This window comes from Eretmochelys imbricata, chromosome 6 (assembly GCF_965152235.1).
Source record: "Eretmochelys imbricata isolate rEreImb1 chromosome 6, rEreImb1.hap1, whole genome shotgun sequence".
NCBI lineage: Eukaryota > Metazoa > Chordata > Testudines > Cheloniidae > Eretmochelys > Eretmochelys imbricata.
Window position 1 is genome coordinate 57,097,595 of NC_135577.1, and position 22,414 is coordinate 57,120,008.

A 22,414-nucleotide genomic window follows, 5' to 3' on the forward strand; every position below is an offset into this window, starting at 1 on the left:
AAATTGCTACTGATAAGAGGTGCATTTATATGTGGGCAAGAGGGCAAATTATCAAGCAATGGAGTGGCTGTGAGATAATAGAGTGCATCCAAAACTACCCTTCCTTGTCGGGCATGGGTGGGTTTTGGAGGATAGACTGATCTCCCCAGTTGTGTGAAATACCGCGCACTTCTGAATCAACCCTTCAGCTAATCAAATGTTTGTGTACAAAGACCAGATGCTCATCACCCTGCAAATGTCTGGCCAGCAACCTGCCTTGTACAGAGATGCGTGAGTGCAGCTTGCATGAGGATCAGTGTGACAATGTGTCTGTTGGTGCCCTACATGGAGAGAACACTTACGATGACTTTGATGAATAAATGTTTTCAAGGCTAACTTCCCTAGGATGACCAAAGATCAATGTCTCTTAAGTAAGCCGTGCATCCTTGTGTTAAAGTAATATTAATTTTTTTTTTATTTTTAAACACTTTCTCAAATACCTGTCTAAATAATTGTTCTAAGTATGTTGTGTTTGTGGGAGAAAGGACTTTTTAATGATACTCGATTTGACCTATTTCTGACAACTTTGTATTATCCAAATTTCCACCAACTGGAGGACCTGGAGCTGAGAGCATGGGGTCCAGTGAGTCATGTCTCTCTCTCCTCTTCCCCCCCTCCCCCCGCCACACCACGGAGGGTGACACCATTGACATTATGATTCTTTAGATTTGTATGAATCGAATGACACTGCCCTTACCATTCTGTCATTAACTTGCCCACAGAATGAGATTTTCCTACATTATGCTCCCAAACTATAAGCTGTTCCTCTGGTTCGACCCAATGGTCTTGCTGCTTCATCTCACTCCAGAGCATTTGAACCATAAACTACATTCTAGTGGCAGACACTTCTTTCTTTGTTCCCTTAAAATAAAGGAGATGTACAATGTCCTACACCACAGGGGACTATTTCAGTAGTCTCTTCAGAAACTTACATTATTACTAGCTTATTGTAACTTTGTCCCAGACCTGTGTATGTGAAATCCAAGAAAAAGTTATCTTAACTGTAGGAGAATTTAAAATTCTTTTGCAAGTTCTCTAGCTTCATCCTGCTGATTACACACTAAGGAGCTGGGTAAATGCTTTAAATTCCAGAGCAGCACTTGTTTTGAAAGCTAGGAGAATGAGTTCTAGCCCAGCAGCAGTCTCCCCATATTTAACATGACTGTTTGTCTTTCTAGATGCAGAATTCTAGTATTAGAAGCAATATGGCCACAGCAACATAAACCTTGTACATTTTAACATTTGTGTGCACCATAGTTTAACTTTTACGCTAACATTCCCTACTGTTTAGATTTTAAGTGGAAGGTTTTCTAAACGTTGAGAATGATTTCCCTGAACAAACTAGGGCCCTTTCCTAAGCAATGCTCCTGGACAACTGCTCCATGTCAATGGTAAGTATATATCTTCCAGGTTTGAAGTGGGGAGGAAATACAACTTCAAATGATAATTAAGGGGGAGAACTGGATATTTCTGGTGAATAACCACTGGAGAGTCATTAAAGTGGTCGTTAATCTTCATGCTGGCACCATTCTTAATGAATAGGAGCATTAAATGTAGTGCCTATTTTAAAACATAAAACAAAGGTAACTTGCTTATTACATAGTTGCATATTCCAGTTGTGTGTTTTTTCTGAAACAACTGGTGTAGGAGCTGCAATTTCCCTGGATTTAAAAATCAATTGGCATGGGTCTGAAGTTCGGTATCTTCGCAGTGGAATGTTGAATTGGTGGTAGAGTATGAGAAGAGACATGCTGATTACGTATTTCAAGAGACTGTATTAGTGTTTACATTCACTCCAATCTGCAGTGACAATTTTTGTGCATCAGAAGGTGATGACTGGCTTGACAATAAATGAATAAATGCCCTCTAATGAATTGTAATGCTAAGGGAATCAGGATGTTGGGGAAGTGTGTGTGTGTGTGTACATAAGCCCAGTGATGGTAGTGTTGAGAGATTTCCAAATACATGAGAAACTGTCAGTGCACAGGCAATGAAGCAGTCATTAGTGGTGTAAGTGTACCCTCCTTTACCAAAACATATAAAACTTGAAAAATTGGAAACTTTCTGCAGCAAGAAGGCTGTCCTGAACACTTCCTTAATGGAAATACTGGGAATTGTCCATACTACCTGAAATGAATAACATTTCATTTAATGTGTTAGCAGTTTGTATACAGGCAGTTGCCAGTGCCTGGCCACTTGGCCTGAAGTTACCAACATTTAGAGAAGAAGGCAAGAGCAGTAGAATTCTCAAGAACTGTAGTTTTTCTTGCAGTAGTGGCATCCCAGTGGAAACCAGCAGTTTATTCATAAAAATCACTATCTAACTGAAAAATCACAAGTGCTCTCAGTAACCACCAATAGGGGTGACACTGCAAGGATGGTGAGGGCTTTCTGTAAATCATGACACATTTTTGGTATCCAATTGCCTCTTTATCAGTAACTTTTTTGGCATTCTTTTCTCCAAGATCTGATGTCTTGTCCCCACTGCATTCTAATCCGTAGATACTAGATCTTTTGCAGGTTTTAAAGTTCTTAAAAACAAAATGCCCTGTTCCTCAACTGGGTATCTATAGATAGCCAGTTGCTAATACTGAATTGCTGTTTGATTTCCATACTGGGTGCCTGTATCCTGTCCCTAATCTTGTGCCATAACTGTCACTGGTTTTACAGTTTCTTAATTTGTGTAATTTAAGCACTGAATAGATACAGTTGCATGTTTTTCAGGACTGGATTTGTAATATCACTGTTAACCAGCAGTGATGTAACATTCACTATGTAATGTATCTGACTGTCTTTAGTCACCCCATCTCACTTCTGAACAGTAATGAATAAGAAAGGCTTGATCATTTTAATATTAAGGAAAGAATTACTGTTTGTACTAATGCTGCACATACAGGGGAATGGGAGAGTTAATTATACATGCCTGAACATAAGATTCTTCTTTGTGCATATTCCTCCTGGGGTTAGAGTTTGTCTTAGTATAGTTAGTACAATTTCATTTGTCCCTGCAGACAGACTGTGCAAAGAGTCCCAGGGTTTAAAAACCTCTCCCAGCCCCACTCCTTGTCTGTGAGTGACAAGTACCAATGTTGCTTTTATTGTCTGGGGGAGGCACATATCTCAGCTAAGTTCAGCATTTTCTGCTAGTTTGCCCTGTGAACCCACTAAGCACAAGAGCTCTGACTGAGGAAACGTCTTATGGAGAAAGCTATGAGACCTCAGTCGGACCCAGCCAGGGAGACCCCTCTACCGTAAATTGGCCTCTACCAGCGAGCAGTGCCACTCCAAGCACAAGCTCAGGAGCCAAGCCAGAGCTGCTTAAACCCAAGGAGTCAGCAATCCGTACTTCTCATGAAGGTTAGGGCCACTGTCATAAGCATAAGGACTAATCTCCTTCCAGGTCTGTTTCAAAAAGGAGGGATCCCCCCTGACTCCATCCGAGTTGGGTGAGTCCTCACATGCAAGTCCTAAGGACTTAATGGCCTACTTTAAACCCTCCTATCATGAGGGCAAGGTATGAAGGAGAAAGTATCTGCCAATACTGACGTCAGCTCCAATTCATAAGCCTAAAGATCAGTATCTACTAACACCATCTAAGAGCTCACTGTCAGACTCTTCAACGGTACTCACCCATCAAGATAATACTTAGTCCTGCCATGAGTGCAGGGGGCTGAACTAGATGACCTCTCAAGGTCCATTCCAGTCTTAGAATCATAGAATTGTATCTCCATAAAGACCTGCTGTTCACGATGACTGCCAATGCACCATACCCTTGGTACTGACTACTAGAATGCGCAGAACTTTGGGATTAACTGAAACCTACACCTCACCAGCATATATCTTCACCCTTCCTTATCCTCAGTCATTTCTTCTTTGGGGTCCAGAGACATTTTGACACCAGATGAATCTACCTTGAAACTACCTGTTCCCCTCTTTGGTTCAGAGGCAGGAACTTTTGCCCACTGACTGCTGTGCTGGTCGAGCAGAAACTGGCCTTTTCTTTGAAGGAGTTGGAGGATCCAGATGATTCTTCACTCCCCCATAAGGAGATGAGTTTGGACAGAGACTCAAGGAAATCTGGAGTCCATGTGCCACACAGATATGACTGCCATGTGACCTGATGCTGTGAGCTCCCCCTCAACCAGTCAAGCCTTAATATTGGCCCTACTGGCACCCATAGTATTCCTACATTAGACATTCCAGATCCATCCATGAGTCCTACGGTACCTCTTCTACAGAGTATGAGGGAGAGGAGATTGATCCAGAGATACTGATGGGTGTGTCATCATCCTTATCAGATAGGGCAATTCCCCATCTTCACCTTCCCTGCCTGACAACCACAGGCAATATCAGAGTGGTGAATGGCCTCCAGAGTCCACTAAAGGAGAGGACCAGGATTCTAAGCATCATCTCCTGGAGATTTTGCAACGTTCTGATCCCAATAGGGTGGCACTTCCAGTAAATGAGGCCATCATGTAACTAGCTAGGGTAGTCTGGTACACTCTGGCCTCTTATGCCCGCACCCCAAAAAGGGCTGATAGGTGTGATTTTTGTACCAGCCAAAGGAGCAGAGTTTCTTTTCTCACACCCAGCGCCCAACTCGTTAGTGGTGCAAACAGCCACTGAAAGGTCTAGGTTTACAGCATCCCAAGTCAACAATGACTTGACCTCCTAGAGAGGAAGGCATTTTCTTCTACAAGTCTTCAGTTCTGTATAGCTAACTAGCAAGTTTTGTTAGCAAAATAGGATTTCAACAATTACTTGAAAATTTTTGACTTCAAGGGCAAACTCCATCAAGAGGACAGGGCCCATTTCCAGGCTCTCACTGAGGAAGGCAAACTGGTGGCCAGAGCGGATGCCGCTGACATTATGTTTCGAGGGATAGCCACAGGAGTGGTCATGAGGCATGAATCTTGGCTGCACATCGTGGGGTTCCCCAGGAAGGCTCAACATACCATAGAGGACTTGCCTTTCGATGGGTCTAATTTATTTAACAAGAAGACTGATGTCTCTAGGCTCATTGAAGGACTCTAGGACAGCCTTCCACTATGTGGACACTTACAGCCTGGCCTCGAAGAGGAAACACCCATAAACAGATGTATTAGCCAAGACCACCTCCCCAACTGTTCTACCACCAGTGCTCATTTGAACAACCACGCAAATACTAGAGGGTACAAAGGCGTAGCTATACAGTTCTTTTTACCATATCTGTAACTACTTAACCCCTGGATGGTGGATTGGGTTATTTTTGATGGTGCAATTGAGCACTGCTTAACCCTATTGGTGCCATCCACTACTGGCCCCCAATTCCCCAACCTTTGGTGGCTGATTCACCCTCTTTTCCCACAATTTGGAGGGTCATCACAACAGACAAAATAGGTACTAGTAATCATCCACTGCAGCTACTCTATAGAGTTCCTTCCCCACACTCACAGCTTCTTTCTGGCCCCTTCTCAGGGACCACTCTCACGAGCAGATTCTCTGTCAGGAGGCAGATTCTCTCATGCAGTGAATGCTGTAGAATAAGTGCCACATCAGTAACAAGGAAATTGTTCATATTTCATAGTCTCCAAGAAAAATAGAGGATGGAGACTCATTCTTGACCTTCAGCAATTAAACGTTTTTGTTCACAAATCAGAATTCCAAATTGTTATGCTGGCATCAATAATCTCCTCCATAAAGGAGGGAATGCTGTTCACAGCTCTTGGCATGAAAGACACCTACTTTCATATGAAGATTCATCCATTCCACAGAAAGTTCCTCAGGTTTCTGGTGGGACAAGAACATCACTGTTCAGAATACTCCCAGTTAGATGAGCAACAGCACCCAGGGTCTTCATGAAGGTCGTCTCAATGGTGGCGGGCCAAATGAGACATCACAACTACAGTCTTTCCGCATCTAGTTGACTGGCTCATAATGGGTTACTCTAGTCAGGAGGTACATTCAGTGGCTGTTCTTCCGGCAGCCTTGAGACTCTTCGTCAACAAAGAAAAGTCCACTTTTCCTACTAGAACTATAGACTTTATAGGAGTGACCCTAGATTCAATCTCAGCATGGGCCTATCTCCTATGGAAATATTCCAAGCCATGAACAATGTGAAAAGAAAGTTACTTTTCAGACCATGAATCTTTGTCAAGGGCTGCCTTTCCCTGATCTCCTCCATGGCATCATGCACTTATGTAACACCGTTTGCCAGTCTTCATGTACATTGCCTACAGGCCTGGCTGTGGTCCATCTACTGTCCAGACAGAGACCACATAAACACAAGAGTAAGAATTCCCACCAAAGTCACATATTCTCTTGTCTGCTGGTTGAACCTGGAACAAGTACATGTGAGAGTTCCTTTCATCCCACCCACACCTGATGTGACCTTGTCCGACATAAGACTTATTGGCTGGGAATCCCACCTGGAGAACTACACCCCCCCCCCCCGCCCCCCACAATGTGCATGGACTTCTCATGAGTCCAGGATGCATATCAACCTACTGGAACTTAGAGCAGTCCGTCTAGTCTGTAATGCATTCCTTCCACTTATTTCATCTCACCATGTCCAAATCATAGAATAGAATCATAGAATATCAGGGTTGGAAGGGACCTCAGGAGATCATCTAGTCCAACCCCCTGCTCAAAGCAGGACCAATCCCCCAATTTTTGCCCCAGTTCCCTAAGTGGCCCCCTCAAGGATTGAACTCACAACCCTGGGTTTAGCAGGCCAATGCTCAAACCACTGAGCTATCCCTCCAAATAGTGTCAGAAAACATGACACTCACATAAACAAGGTGGAGCAAAATCTCTTCCTCTCTGCCTAGAAGAAGTCAGTTTATGAAATTGATGTGTCAAATCACATAACTCTCTTAGCTACGTATCTATCAGGTGCACTGGATTGTTTAATGAATATTCTCAGCAGGCACTTCTCCTATTCATGAAGGATAAGTCCATCAATGGCTATTAGTTAGGATGAGCAGAGGTGGTGTCCCTAGCCCATGTTTGCCAGAAGCTGGGAATGGGTGACAGGGGATGGATCACTTGATTGCCAGTTCTGTTCTTTCATTCTGAAACACCTGGCATTGGCCACTGTCCGAAGACAGGATACTGGACTAGATTGACTTTTGGTCTCACCCAGTATGGCCATTCTTATGGTCTTAAGTGGGAGATAACACAATTCAATCCTCAACAAGATCCTCACACAGAGAGGAACACCATCCTGGAATCTGTTTGGATCCCAAACAAACAAGAAGTTTATTCTGTGCTGCTCTAGGGCAGCTCTGAACTGCAATTCCAGGGGCAAATGCTTTTCTGTTATCCTGGACAGATCATCTCAGATATGCTCCCATCTGTCCACTACCACAAGTTCTGTGGAAGATTCGCTCTGTCACAGCTTGGCATTTTCGTAGCACCCAACTGATGACACAGACAGTTCTGGTTTCTGGACCTTCTGCAAATGTTAACTCCTCCTCCCATCAGCATCTGACCCTTCCAGTATCTACTAGCTCAGGAGAATGGCAAGATCTGACATCCCAACCCAGGCTTCCTTCACATCATGGCCTGGTGTTTGGATGAGCATCAGATCTTAGAACATTCATGCTCAGAAGCCATTCAGTCTATTCAGACTATCTTCTGTCCATGAAAACGTCAGGGTTTTCCATTAGTTCCCTGCAGGCCCATCTAGCAGCAGTCAGTGCCTTCCATCCCCCCAGTAGAGAGAGACTCTATTTTTACTCATCTAGCAATAACTCTATTCTAGGTAGGACTTTCAGGAACCTTCCCACCGGTGGTGAAACCTGAACCACAGTGGGACCTCAACCTCATACTGTAAGTACTAACCACACCGTTACTTGAAGAACTGGCTCCATATTCTATGTCCCGTCTTTACGTGAATGTCGCCTTTTTAGTTGCCATTACATTGATCAGAACGATCAGTGAAATGGGAGCACTCCTGGTAGACCTACTGTACACCATTTTTCATAAGGAGGTTTCCCTTCACTTTCACCTGAAATTCATCCCTAAAGTAATTTGAATTTACCAGTATTCTTCCCAAAAACCTCATGCTTCCTGGTGGGAGAGTAGACTTCACTCTTTCAACATCAGAAAAGGTCTGGTATTATACCTGCAAAGGACAACATGGATTAGAAAATCACCAAGGCAGTTTTTTGCTACAGTGGAATGATGGCAAGGCTAGGCATTATCTGCTCAGAGACTAAGTATCTTTGGCTGCATCATTTTGTCATCAAGTGGTGTGTATTTCTCTCCCACGTGGGGTGAGAGTCCATTCCACTAGAACACAAACAACCTTAATAGCATCTCTTCGATTAATACCTTAGTAGATATCTGGAGCTCCATTCATCTGTTCACAAAGCATCATGTATTAGTTCAAGCTGCCTCCTGCAGATGCAGCTGTTGGGACTGCAGTTCTATAGGCATCTATACCAATTGCATCCTTCCACCCCCTCCTGTTTAAATATTGCTTGTCAATCACTCATGTGGAATACACACAGGGACCAGCACTCAAAGTAAGAGAGGTTACTTACCTGTAACTGGATGTTCTTCAAAATGTGTGGTCCCTATATGTATTCCACTATCCACTCTCCTTCCCCTCTCTTTGGATCCTTCTGATTAGCAGTAGGAGAGGAACTTGAGGAATTGGTCACTGTACGTACCCTTGTTTCAGAGTACAAGAAGAACTGCTGAGGTGTGGACCAACTGACACTACTTGCTAGAAATTGCGGATCTCAGGTGCATGATGCGCATGCATAACCAAATGTGGAATACAGATAGGGGCAAGACATCTTGAAGAACCTCCATAAGTTACAGGGAACTTCCATGTTTTCCATGTGTGCAATATACAAAACTGACTGAAGGCATTTCACACCACAGATTTCAGTTAAGTCTAAGGCCTGATGTCATCATTTACTTGGGGGGATGAAGGTTAACGTATTGGCCCCCACTTCCAAAGCAATTAATTCAATTTACACTGAGCTAGGAGGGTGGTATCTCCAGTTTGTGGAAGGGTTTCCTGTATTGATATTTTCTGTGGGAATGGATGAAGAAATGAGTCTGTGATTAGAGAGGAGGTTAACTGCTCCAGAATGAAATATTAGTACAGCATCTACTTAAGACTCTGCGGCTTGGGCTCTGGGAGGGTGTTCTAAAAGATGGCTAATCATGTTTCTGACAACATACAGCCACTGAGCAAAAGACTCAGCTGGAGGGCTTTGGACAGAACGAACACCACAGGTGCCAGGTCTGTACGTCTTTGGATCCAGCCTCTTTGCTGCTGCCATCTTGAGTTCCTTTCTTTGAGTGGTAAAGGCCATGGTTCCTACCCACCCTAGGGATCACGTGACATCAGATAGAAACTGCTCATGCCATGCAATAGAAGAGTCTACTTTGGCTTTATAAGAACTTGTGTAACTGAAACTTAGCTGTTCCATTTTGTGACTGTTGGCTTTTTCTTCCGTCTTTGTAGGGACGTTTTTTGTTTAGAGCAGAATATAGCTCAAACTCACCATAAGAGTATGTGAGAGCTAACGCAGTGGTAAGATTGTATGCTGTTTGGGTCAGGGTTTATCTTTTTGCTGTGTGTTTGTACAGCACCTAGAGGTATGTCTAGAGATAGCTATGCAGGCATAATTCAGTAATACAGACACAATCTGTGCCAACAAAAGGGTTTTTTCCATCGATGTAATAACACCACTTCCCTGAATGATGGTAGCGATGCTGGCCAGAAGCATTCTTAGTAACTTTAAAGTATAGACAAGGTCTAGCACAATTGGGTCCTGGTCCATGGCTGGTGCTCACAGGTGCTACAATAATACAAATAATACTTCAAAATTAATATTAAGATTTGAAGTTTTAAAAAAAATTGTTATAGAAGCACAAAGGTGTCTTGAAATGGAGTTGTTCTACACTTTCACAATTTATCTACACAGATTCATCACCACTGCCACTACCCTGCAAAAGTCATTTTTGTAAAACTGTCAAAATAAATTGGATCCAGTGGGAAGCATTGTTTTGGGGCGATTTTATATTGCTCCTCCAGAAATCTTGTTGGAACACAAGAATGCTATACAATATAAGGGGCGTGAAGATCATTGGCAGTTGCTATTTCTTGGCGTTGGTATAAATGACCAGATATTGAACTGATACTATTGGGGATGGTATCTTGAACTTGTCACAGGCATGAACGCTGACCTAACGTCTTTTCTAGCTCTAATTACTAAAATGCATTATATCTGGTATTTTGGCCAAGAGTTATTCATTGATGAGTTAAACTCTACTATAATACTCAATTTTTTAAAAAAGGCTGATCACTGTCTCTTGAAATACAGTTTGGTGCTTGTTTTCCTTAAAACTTTTCAGTAGGACTGTCGTTCAATAAAATTAAAGTTAGAAGAGTGAGTGTGTGTATGTGTGTGTGTGTAAGGACCAAGGAAAAGTCCTTAATTAAAAGCATGAATTATAATTATAGAGCTGTTTTTAAATAGCTTTGTAAAATATTTGGATAGCATAACCATGTATGTTTCCACCTCCTGTTACAATTGGAAATAAACAGACCCTCATACCAATCTCCCTAATCGGAGCCAATCCCTGCCGAAAGTACACAGAGACAAAAATCTGTCTAGAGCTTGATGTTTTTTCTAAAATTAGCACTCTAGGCTCTAAGGGGGATTTCTGAGCTATTTGGGAAATTGAGTCAGATCTTGTGTTTGGAGATGGTGGCCTATCAAAGTCATTGTTGAGGTAGCTTATCTCAGGGCATTGGGATAGCTTATTCATAGATTCCAAGGCCAGAGGATCCATTGTCATAATCTGGTCTGACCTCCTGTATAACACAGATCAGAGAATTTCACTGAAAATTCCTAGCATGTGTCTTTGAGAAAAACATCGAATCTTGATTCTAAAATTGCCAGTGATGGAGAATCCACCGCCATCCTTGATAATCTGTTTTACCCTCACGATTAAAAATTTACCCCTTATTTCCAGTCTGAATTCGTCTAGCTTCAACTTCCAGCCACTGGATCGCGCTGTACCTTAGTCTGCTAGATTGAAGAGCCCATTATTAAATATTTGTTCCCCATATCAGTACTTACACTGTAATCAAGTCACCTCTTAACCTTCTCTTTGTTAAGTTAAATAGATTGAGTCCTTTGAGTCCATCACTATATGGCATGTTTTCTAACCCTTTAATAATTCTTGTGGCTCTTCTCTGAACACACTCAAATTTATCAACATACATTTTGAATTGTAAACTCCAGAACTGAACTCAGTGTTTCAGCAGAGGTCACACCAGCGCCAAGTACAGAGGTAAAATAACCTCTCTACTCCAACTTGAGATTCCCCTGTTTATGCAGTAGCCCTTTAGGCCACAGCATCGCACTTGGAACTCATGTTTAGCTGTTTATCCATTACAACACTCAAGTCTTTTTCAAAGTCACTGCTTCCCAGGATAGAGTCCCCCATCCAGTTATCATAGCCTATATATAGATAGATAGATTTAGCTGTATTAAAACACGTAGTATTGGCTTGTGCCCAGTTTACCAAGTAATCCAGAATGAGTGATCTGTACTCTTCGATATTTACCACTCCCCCAATTACGTCATCTACAAACTTTATTAGTGATTATTTTGTTTTCTTCCAGATCATTGTTAAGAAGTTAAATATCATAGGGTCAAGAACTTATCCCTGCAAGACCTCACTAGAAATGCATCCATTCAATGTGATTTTCCATTTACACTTACCTTTTGAGATGTAACAGTCAGCTTTTAATCCATTTAATGCACAAGGTTAATTTTATATTGTTCTAGCTCTTTAATCAAAATGTTGTCCAGTACAAGTCAGATGTCTTACAGAAGTTTAAGTATATTACATCAGCAGTATTACTGTCTCAATCAATCTTGCAATCTCATCAAAAAAGGAAATCAAGTTAATCTGACAGGATCTATTTTCCATAAACCCATGTTGATTGGTATTAATTATATCACTTTCCTTTTATTCTTTATTAATTGAGTCCCTCATCAGCTGTGCCATTGTTTTGCCAAGGATTGATGTCAGACTTACAGGTCTATAATTACTCAGATCATCCCCTTTATCCTTTTTAAATATTGGCACAACATTAGCTTTTTTCCAGACTTCTGGAACTTCCCTAGTATTCCAAGTTTTATTGAAAATCAACATTAATGGTCCAGCACGTTCCTCAGCCAGCTCTTTTAAAACTCTTGGAAGTAGGTTATTGGGAGTTGCTGATTTAAATGCCTCCCTGTTAATAGCTGCTGTTTAACATCCTCCTGAGATATTAGTGGAATGGAAAGAGTGTGATCATATGATATGACAATAGCATCCTTATTCCTCAAATACAGAAAGCGATATTTATTTAACACTTCACATTTTCTATATTATTATTGACAATTCTACTATTTCCATCTAGTAATGGACCAATACCATTGCTAGGATTCCTTCCTATTGTCCTTAACTCTGCTGGCAATAGATTTCTCCTTGAGTCCCTTTGCTTCCCATTTCAACTTTCTGCAGTTCCTAGCTTCTGATTTTTATTCATTACTATCAACTTCCTTTCCCTTCCATTTGTTGTATATATATATTATAATATCAATATTATCAATATCAATAATCAACAAAGCCTTCTTCCTCAATTGTGGCTTTTGAAGCATCTAATAAAGTGGTCTTACACAATTCCCAATTATCATTATTCCTATTCTTGATTAAATTCTTCCTCCCATCTTAATTGGCTGACAGTTATTTTCAACTCTGTGAAATTGGCCCTTTTAAAGCACCAAGTATATATCTTGCTTGTCTGGACTGTAGTCTGTTTGCACCTTATAAAAGCTTGCATGACTATGGCCCCCATGTGGATATAGGTTATGTTCGTGGTGTGAAAAAGCTGTATTTCCAGCTGGATAGTGTTAAGAAAAATTTTCTTTGCTCGAATGGTCCTGAATATTTCCTATATGTAACTTGATCTCATTCTGTTGTTAAAGGAGCTGTAGTTTAAAAACAAAAGCCACGCATGCAAACTAGGACTACTCTGAACTTCATCACCAGAACAATAACCTATAACTTCTGTGCCTGTGTACATATATTGCATATAATATTCTCACATTCGTATTAGAAGACTTCGTTCAAACAATACTTGGCCTGGGTCAGGAGTGAAATCTGATTGACCTCTTTACCTCCATCTGGTTTCTAGTAGGAATTATTTTCTATTACACAGATGGCATAGTGTCCTCAGAAAAGAATGTGTTCTTTAATAAGTGGGATTCAGCTCAATAGCAAGCTGCATTGAAAGAGCAGCCTACCAAAGTTAGCAGAGTACCTGCCTACGCTCTGGCTAGTGCTTTTGCCACTCAAAACCAAATGAAAATATTTTTTTCACTAAAATTTTTTTTCACAATTAAAAGAGGAGGATGGAGGGAAGGATGGATGGATGGCATAAAGGATGGGAAACTATTGGATTCTGTTGTTAGCCTTTCCACTTACTTGGTTACCCCTGTGTGGCTATCTGTAAAACAGAGGTTATACCTGCCCCAAAACATCCTAGTGATATGACATTGCAAATCATTTTGAAAGCCTCTGATGAAAAGTGCTGTAGAAGTGGAAAATATCTGAGATAAATTGATTCTCCCACTGTACTGATGTTACCAGTGCAGATGAATTCAACAGATTCACTGCACATAACTGCTTGACACTGCCAAGTTACACTGAATAAAAATAAACTGCCTATGCAAAATATAGTCTTCAGTTTCCCCTAGAGTGACTTGAGTGGAGGTTGGGCAGAGGGCAGGCAGCTGCCTCTGGGAGGGAAGGATTCCCTCACTCTGTATCTACATTCCCAGCCATCACGAATGTTTTCTTTCCTTTTTTTGTAGATGACACGATTGGTGCTACCCGGCATGGTGGAAAGGTGAGTCACGCAAACACTATACAGACAAAGTCATCATTATTTATAGGGGAGAATCCTTTCTTTGAAAAATTCATTACTGTGACTAATCAACCTACCCTCCATGTTTTAACAGCAGAGTATTGCTGGGTGAGTCACGCTGATGGTGCATGAATCATCAGACGGTGGAAGCCTTTTCCACTCGATTCCCTTTTTATTTTTGCTCTTCCCCCTTCTCCACTGTTGTGGTGATTTCTTTTAGAACAGAATTAAAAAGCCCGTCTGACTCATCGGCACTAACTCAACAACCTGCTATTCTGAGGGGGTGGTTACAGTTCCTGGGAATAACCTTCTGAAGGCTATTTCTCAGAGTCATTGTAAGTAAAATGGATTCAGAGTGTGCTCTCATTATACAGTAGGAGGCATATTGAGGGAAGTTTGTGATCATATAGTAAATCAGAATTTGAGGCAATTCTTTAAAATAACAGTTAATACACACCAGTCTTTCACTGCTGGAGACATGTATTGACTTCCTGGTTAGATCCCAGGTAAAACTAAAGCCCCGAAGTCTCAGCCTAGTGGCAGTTTTCTAGTTGATGTTGATTGTTCCATGATTTTCACAGTTTTTGTTCAAGAACTATGCCTGGATTTCCAAGGGTTGTGGGGCTGAATGGAAGATTGCATAGCACCAGGCATGATAGCCATGATGATTAGTTTGCTGCTTTTGGCATCACTAAATAAATACAATGGGAGGGGACTACATACAATGCTTCAGTACCATTTGAGTAGGTAATGCAGCCTGGTGGTGTTGGTATGTAAACAAACCTAAAATATTGACGAGCGCTTAAATAATTAACCTTTTGTGTCTGTATACCCTGGGATTCACTTTCTTAGCACACATGTTTCATCAGACGTTTCCTGATTCATAGGCCAAAAATTTTCTTGACCAAAGTGTGGGACTCTTTGCTCCCCTGTATGAAGCTGGCAGCTATAGTTTTGCTCATGACCATAAGTAGCATATGCCTGACTGCAAAATCAAATGCAGTAAAAATATTCTGAGTAGCTCTACTGTTGCCATGAAAGGAAAAGAGATGGACATTACTGAAGTCACTCAGCTTTTCTGAGGGGTTTAACATTGTGTACACTGGGATTCTTTTAAACAAAATTAGGAATTGTAACAAATGAAAAAGGTGTAGGCCATATATAAAACAACGCTATTTAGGAGATTTTCGTAGATGTGGCTGGCAGAGATTATCTTCAGCTGTACTTCTTCCCTTTGTTATCTCTTTTGATTGTTCCTCTTCTCTATTCACCACACACTCAGCATTGTGGTAGCCTTCAAACCGCCTGTCATTTTAAAGAGACCTCCTGCTCTGTCCACTAGGCAGCCTCTTTCTTCAAATATCTCCTTTTAAAAGCACCTCTTTCATAAAGCTGCCCTGCATTCCTTCTCAATCCTTGTGTATAGCACTGTTTGGTCTTTTATTTTTGTCTTGTATCTTTTTCTGTTTGTTTCAGTTAGATTGTCACTTTCTAAGGGCAGGAACTTTGCTTTTCTGTTAAGCATGGTGTACACTTACATACAACTTGACAAATATTGAGTGGCATAGTCTGAATATAAACCAGGGAACCATGTATGCTGAGTTCTAGTTCTGACTAGCCATGGGCAATTCACTCCATCCTTCTGCCTCAGTTGCCCCATCTGTAAAATGGTGATACATACTTACTTCACAGGAGGGTGAGACTTTATATTCAAAAAGCAGTTTGAAGACAAAAGTCATATTAGTGCTAAGAAATTGTTCACCAATCTCAAGAGCTCCCCCTTTCCCCCCAAGTCATATAGAGCTATTTTAAATGATTCCCCCATCCTGGATGGCACCCTCAATATGAAAAGGAAAGATGGGTGACAAAAGCCTCTACATTCTTGCTGGCTCAGGTTTTTTTTTTTTTTTTTTTTTTTGACCTTACGGGGTACAGAAACCAGTTCTGCAGCCCCCTGCACCCATGGTATAAATTATTAAGCTGTTAACACTGTTCAGAATCTATAGCCACAACAGATCTGGTGGCTCACCAGGCCAAGAGTATGAATGGCAGGTAGCTGTGTTTAACTGTACTTTGTGGGCCAAACACAAACTCCTCATCTGGGTTTATGAGCCTGGACGAAGTTAAGGGGGCCAGTGAGCTGTAGCTCACGGAAGCTTATGCGCAAATAAATTGGTTAGTCTCCAAGGTGCCACAAGTACTCCTTTTCTTTCTGTCCAAGTGTATTATACTGGCGATCCCATGATCACTAGGCATAACCTGTTCAAGGAGATAAAACTTACTGTAATGCACTTTGGTGTATATTATAGTGCTGTACTTGTCTGTCTTGGTGCACGCACTTTTGTACAATGTAAATCCGTATAATGTCTCAAGGTGAAGGAATAGCAGAGCAGACTTTATAATCTCTAACTCTTTGTCTGTAAGGAGAACTTCGCCACGCCTTGTATGTCTTTCCTCTTAATTTGTATTACGTACAGCACTAGAAGAATACCTCTTCTATAAATGCTGGCATTTAGGCTTTATGTTCTTGTTCATCTTCTGATTCCCTAATGCTTATATTTTAAATATGAAAATTATAATATGTACTTTGTGTTACACTTAGATGAGCTGTTCTGCTGTAGATGTTCAGACTTTTGTCTGCTGTTTGCAAAGGTGGGAGCCTCGTGGAACTACTCAAGAAATTAAGATTTATGTCTTTGTGAGCAAGAAAAATCAGTTGACTTTTTTTCTAGATAAATATCAAACTATAGTATATATTGCTATAGAAGTAGCAAGTGCATAATTACATTATGAAGGAAGCTTGCTCTTTCCACTTTGCTCCAGCTGGAGCAGCCGGTGGTTACCATAGCAACAGTGGGAAAGCTAAATATAGCATCTCTTACACTGTACTGCTTAAGGTAGAATGATGGTGAGGTGTTAGGGTGTGTTAGGCAAGTCACCTTTTTATTTATTATTGCTAATCAACTTTCTTCAGCAAACTGAGGAGTGGGGCATATCACAAGTTTAATTTACCCAGTCAAGTTTGCCAAACCAATACCTTCTCCTTATTCAGATCCCTCCTTAAAAAGCCTGTTTCTTCTGTGATACCTGAAAGAAATAAAACCATAATCATGGGGTGATTGGAAACTGTTATCCCCGCATCTGGATTCCCTGCCCTCTGTGATGTTTAAATTGTGAGCTCTTCAGGTCAGGACCAGTTTTTATTTTTGTCTTTCACAGTACTAAAGCATTTTGTCAGCACTAAACAAAATAGTAATATATAGGGTTCTCAGTCTGTTGCATGGAGGCTATATTTATGACTTGTGGAATTTTTTATAGGGATTGCCATACTGGATCAGACCAGTAGTCCACCTACTCCAGTATTCTCTCTCTGACAGGAGCCAGTGCTATCTGTTTCAGAGGAAGAAACTCTGCAGTATGTTATGGTATAACCTGCCCCTATGGAAAGCTGCTTCCTGACCCCCAATAGAGACTGGCTTATGCCCTGAAGCTTAAGTGTTTATATCATTTCCAAGGCTTTAGTTTGAGTTTTAAATATTTACTATTCTTGTTTATCCACATAAACGTCTGATCCTTTTTTTGAATCCTGCTAAGCTTTTGGCCTCAGTGAACTCTTGTGGCAATGACTTCTGCAGCCTAACTGTGCATGTGGAAAAAGTATTTCCTTTCACCAGTTTTGAATTTCCAGTATTTCATTTTAATTAAATGTCATCTTGCTTTTGTATTACAAGAGGGTGAATCAAAGAGTCTGATCTCCTATCCCTATACCATTAACTGTTCTGTGTGCTTTTATCATAGCTCCTCTCATTTAATCTCTTCCATAAAGTAAACAGTCTGTCTTTTCAAACCCTTTGTATGAGCGTTTTTCCTTCTTCCTAATATTCTCATCAAATCCCCTGAATTTCTGCTATCTTTTCTGAGAGAGGATGATCAGAAGGACCTGAGCACAGTATTTCAGGTCCGGGTAAACCATTAATTTAGAATTGCATTATATTTTCTGTATTGTTAACCCTCCCATTCCATATGCATCCTAACATTGTTTGGTTTTTTGAGCATTACTGCACATTAAGCAGAGGTCTTCATTAAGTTGTGTCCTTAGTGATGTTCAGGTCTTTTAGCTGAGTTAAGAGTTGATTTAAAAACCGGTAGGGGATATGATTAGTTCAAATTATTTTCTCCAGTATGTATTATTTGCATTGTCAATATTCAGTTTCATCTCTCATTCTGTAGCCCGTTCATGTAGCATTGTTGGGCCTTATGAAGTTCTTCTTAGTGGTCTCTAGTCTGAGTAATCTAAATGGTTTTGACATATGTAAATTTAGCCATCTCACTGCTCATTCCTGTTTTGAGCTCGAGAATAAATCTACTAAACACCTACTAGCAAAAACTTGTGGCACCCATTGTTAACCTTTTGCCACAGTGAAAGCTGACCATTTAGTCCTATTCTTACTTTGTCTTAGCTAGTTTCTGATCCATGTTAATACTTTGCCTCTCCCATCATAGCTACTGAGGAACTTTGACAAAGACTCCAGGGAGACAAGAGGGCTGCTACACTAGTAAATAATACTATGATCAGGAACTCTGAAGCTTTAGCAGGAAACAAACGGAAATCAAGATATATTTCATGGAATTTGTTCTTCTCGTGTTAAAGCGTACCTATCAAAAATAATGTCACTACGTCATTGTGATTCCAAAGCAGCCTTTTTACAGTCAGTTCACAAAGTGCAGTTACATAGCGATAAGGATAGATATTTGCTAATTAACTGGAACATTAATTATGCTATTTGCAGAGGTGTTATACAAAAGGTTTGTGAGTGCTTGTTAGTTTATTACAGAAGCTTCAATTCAGAGAGATTTCAACCTTAGTTTTCCTGTTTGCTTAAAACTTCACTACCCCATTGTGGACGAATTACTTGCAGTCGGAATAATAAAGAGTTACAAGATACTTGAAGGAACTTTCATTTGCTAAATCTTAATAATTGTTTTATCAAATGATATAGTCTGAGGGCTTGTCTTCGCTACCACGCTATATCTGTGCCAATATAGCACATCTGGTGAAGGTGCACTACGTCGACAGGAGAGCATTCTCCTGTTGACGTAATTAGTCCACCTCAACAAGAGTTGGAAGCTAAGTCAGCAGGAGAGCGTCTCCCACCAACGTAACACAGCATAGACACTGCTTTAAGTCGATGCAACTTCTATCACTCGGGGGGTAGATTTTTCACACCCCAAGCAAGGAAAGTTACATTGACCTTAGCAGTAGTGTAGACAAGCCCTGAGTTGGGGTTTGGAAGGTAAATATAAGGTCAGCTGATAGCCAATGTGTCAGATCAATGCTTAAAATGTAGACTTTACTGTGTGGGGTACCAAACGTGTTTGGTATCTAGAGGATTGTCTTTTGTTGTGTATTTCAAGTCTATCCCGTCCAACAAAAAATTACTTCAAAATTTGAACAGTGGGTATAGGTACTTGTTACTGTCTCACAAGGGCATTGTGAACTGATGTTTATAAACCACTCCAGGTCCCTTTCTGAAAAATACCACAGAAGTGCAAAATATATTACAAATTTCTCCTATTATTTCCTGCCACTTTAGCAGAGATTTGAAAGCTGCCCTTGGAGCACCTTTGTAAGTTGCCCTTGCACCTCTTAGTTGGGCAAAATTTTGAAACCTCTAGCCTAGATGTACAGTGCCTACTTCTTCTAGTACAGTAGTTTAACATTTGTGTAACTTCACTGACTTCAGTGGAGTTACTCCTGATTAATACGTGCACAAAAAGAGAATGAGGCCCATGTCTGCTATAGCCATCAGAAGACAAATCTCTGAACTATTTTTCTTTTAAATAAATGAATCTACATGACCCCTATTGCAAGTAAACATTTCCCTTTAGTTAACAGACACTTCTGAAGCCTGTGTTCTTTCCTGCAAGTAACTGTGCTTTCATTGCCTTTCAGATCTACAGGAATAATCCTGAATATCTCTTCAGCTGCTGGCATGTATCCATCTCCACTGCTCACTCTGTACTCAGCAACCAAGGTACACCTTCCTTTTGGTATGCTCCAATCTGAACTGTCAAACAGAAATGTAACAACAAAAGCTGTGAGAGTAAATGTTTCTGAGGTCCCTCTATTGGTGGTTTGGTGAAGTAAGGGTTTGTCTACACTGCTCCGCGTTTTGGAGTAAGGGGATGTGAATAGCAGTGTGCACTTAGTGCTGTGTTATGACTCCCCTGTGTGGATGCTGTGGGCATGAACTAAAAGGTTCCTAGCTCACGTTAATGTGATCCCCTTCAAATAGGACTACATTAAATGTGAAGTAGAAACCTTTTCGTTTGTGCCTGCAGTGTCCATGCAGGAGAGTTACAGCTCAGCACTTCAGTGCACATTGCTAGTCACACCCTCATAGTATGAAGTGAAGGCAGTGTAGACATGTCCTAAAAGTAGTGGTTACTGAACTTAATTTTTTGCAAACAATGAAAGCTTGGGTGGGGCAGGAGAGAACACAAGGCATACTGGTTTTACTTTTGTGTTAACCTAATGTTTTGTGAGGTCTGCATACACTTCCTTATCACATGCTGCATATTTTTAAAAGCTGAAATAATCTGATACCTTATTTAAAGGAGGATATTAACACAAGGCAAACTTGGTTTGGGTGGACCCATGGGCACAGAATGTGTTTTGAAAATTAGTCTATATACAAAAACATATTGGCACTTTTCTCTTATTGAAGAGACTTCGACTCCCTCAGGGAACGGATGGGTAGGATCCCCTGGGGGACTAACATGAAGGGGAAAGGAGTCCAGGAGAGCTGGCTGTATTTCAAGGAATCCCTGTTGAGGTTACAGGGACAAACCATCCCGATGTGTCGAAAGCATAGTAAGTATGGCAGGCGACCAGCTTGGCTTAACGGTGAAATCCTAGCAGATCTTAAGCATAAAAAAGAAGCTTACAAGAAGTGGAAGGTTGGACATATGACCAGGGAAGAGTATAAAAATATTGCTCGGGTATGTAGGAATGAAATTAGGAGGGCCAAATCGCACCTGGAGCTGCAGCTAGCGAGAGATGTTAAGAGTAACAAGAAGGGTTTCTTCAGGTATGTTGGCAACAAGAAGAAAGCCAAGGAAAGTGTGGGCCCCTTAATGAATGAGGGAGGCAACCTAGTGACGGAGGATGTGGAAAAAGCTCATGTACTCAATGCTTTTTTTGCCTCTGTCTTCACGAACAAGGTCAGCTCCCAGACTGCTGTGCTGGGCATCACAGCATGGGGAATAGATGGCCAGCCCTCTGTGGAGAAAGAGGTGGTTAGGGACTATTTAGAAAAACTGGACGTGCACAAGTCCATGGGGCCGGATGAGTTGCATCCGAGAGTGCTAAAGGAACTGGCGGCTGTGATTGCAGAGCCATTGGCCATTATCTTTGAAAACTCGTGGCGAACGGTGGAAGTCCCGGATGACTGGAAAAAGGCTAATGTAGTGCCAATCTTTAAAAAAGGGAAGAAGGAGGATCCTGGGAACTACAGGCCAATAAGCCTCACTTCAGTCCCCGGAAAAATCATGGAGCAGGTCCTCAAAGAATCAATCCTGAAGCACTTACATGAGAGGAAAGTGATCAGGAACAGTCAGCATGGATTCACCAAGGGAAGGTCATGCCTGACTAATCTAATCGCCTTCTATGATGAGATTACTGGTTCTGTGGATGAAGGGAAAGCAGTGAATGTATTGTATCTTGACTTTAGCAAAGCTTTTGACACGGTCTCCCACAGTATTCTTGTCAGCAAGTTAAGGAAGTATGGGCTGGATGAATGCACTATAAGGTGGGTAGAAAGTTGGCTAGATTGTCGGGCTCAATGGGTAGTGATCAATGGCTCCATGTCTAGTTGGCAGCCAGTGTCAAGTGGAGTGCCCCAGGGGTCGGTCCTGGGGCCGGTTTTGTTCAATATCTTCATAAATGATCTGGAGGATGGTGTGGATTGCACTCTCAGCAAATTTGCGGATGATACTAAACTGGGAGGAGTGGTAGATACCCTGTAGGGCAGGGATAGGATACAGAGGGACCTAGACAACTTGGAGGATTGGGCCAAAAGAAATCTGATGAGGTTCAATAAGGATAAGTGCAGGGTCCTGCACTTAGGACGGAAGAACCCAATGCACAGCTACAGACTAGGGACCGAATGGCTAGGCAGCAGTTCTGCGGAAAAGGACCTAGGGGTGACAGTGGACGAGAAGCTGGATATGAGCCAGCAGTGTGCCCTTGTTGCCAAGAAGGCCAATGGCATTTTGGGATGTATAAGTAGGGGCATAGCGAGCAGATCGAGGGACGTGATCGTCCCCCTCTATTCGACATTGGTGAGGCCTCATCTGGAGTACTGTGTCCAGTTTTGGGCCCCACACTACAAGAAGGATGTGGATAAATTGGAGAGAGTCCAGCGAAGGGCAACAAAAATG

The 22,414-nt window shown here is 41.4% G+C and overlaps 1 protein-coding gene across 1 annotated transcript in view; it reads left to right on the top strand.

Moving 5' to 3' along the window:
* Positions 1-22,414, top strand: part of HSD17B12 (hydroxysteroid 17-beta dehydrogenase 12) — a 151,020-nt gene that overhangs the window by 105,072 nt on the left and 23,534 nt on the right. Inside the window, exons 7-8 of the mRNA XM_077818566.1 lie at positions 13,920-13,954; positions 19,926-20,007. Of these exons, the coding sequence (XP_077674692.1) occupies positions 13,920-13,954; positions 19,926-20,007 (117 nt within the window). The remainder of the gene's footprint in view (positions 1-13,919; positions 13,955-19,925; positions 20,008-22,414) is intronic.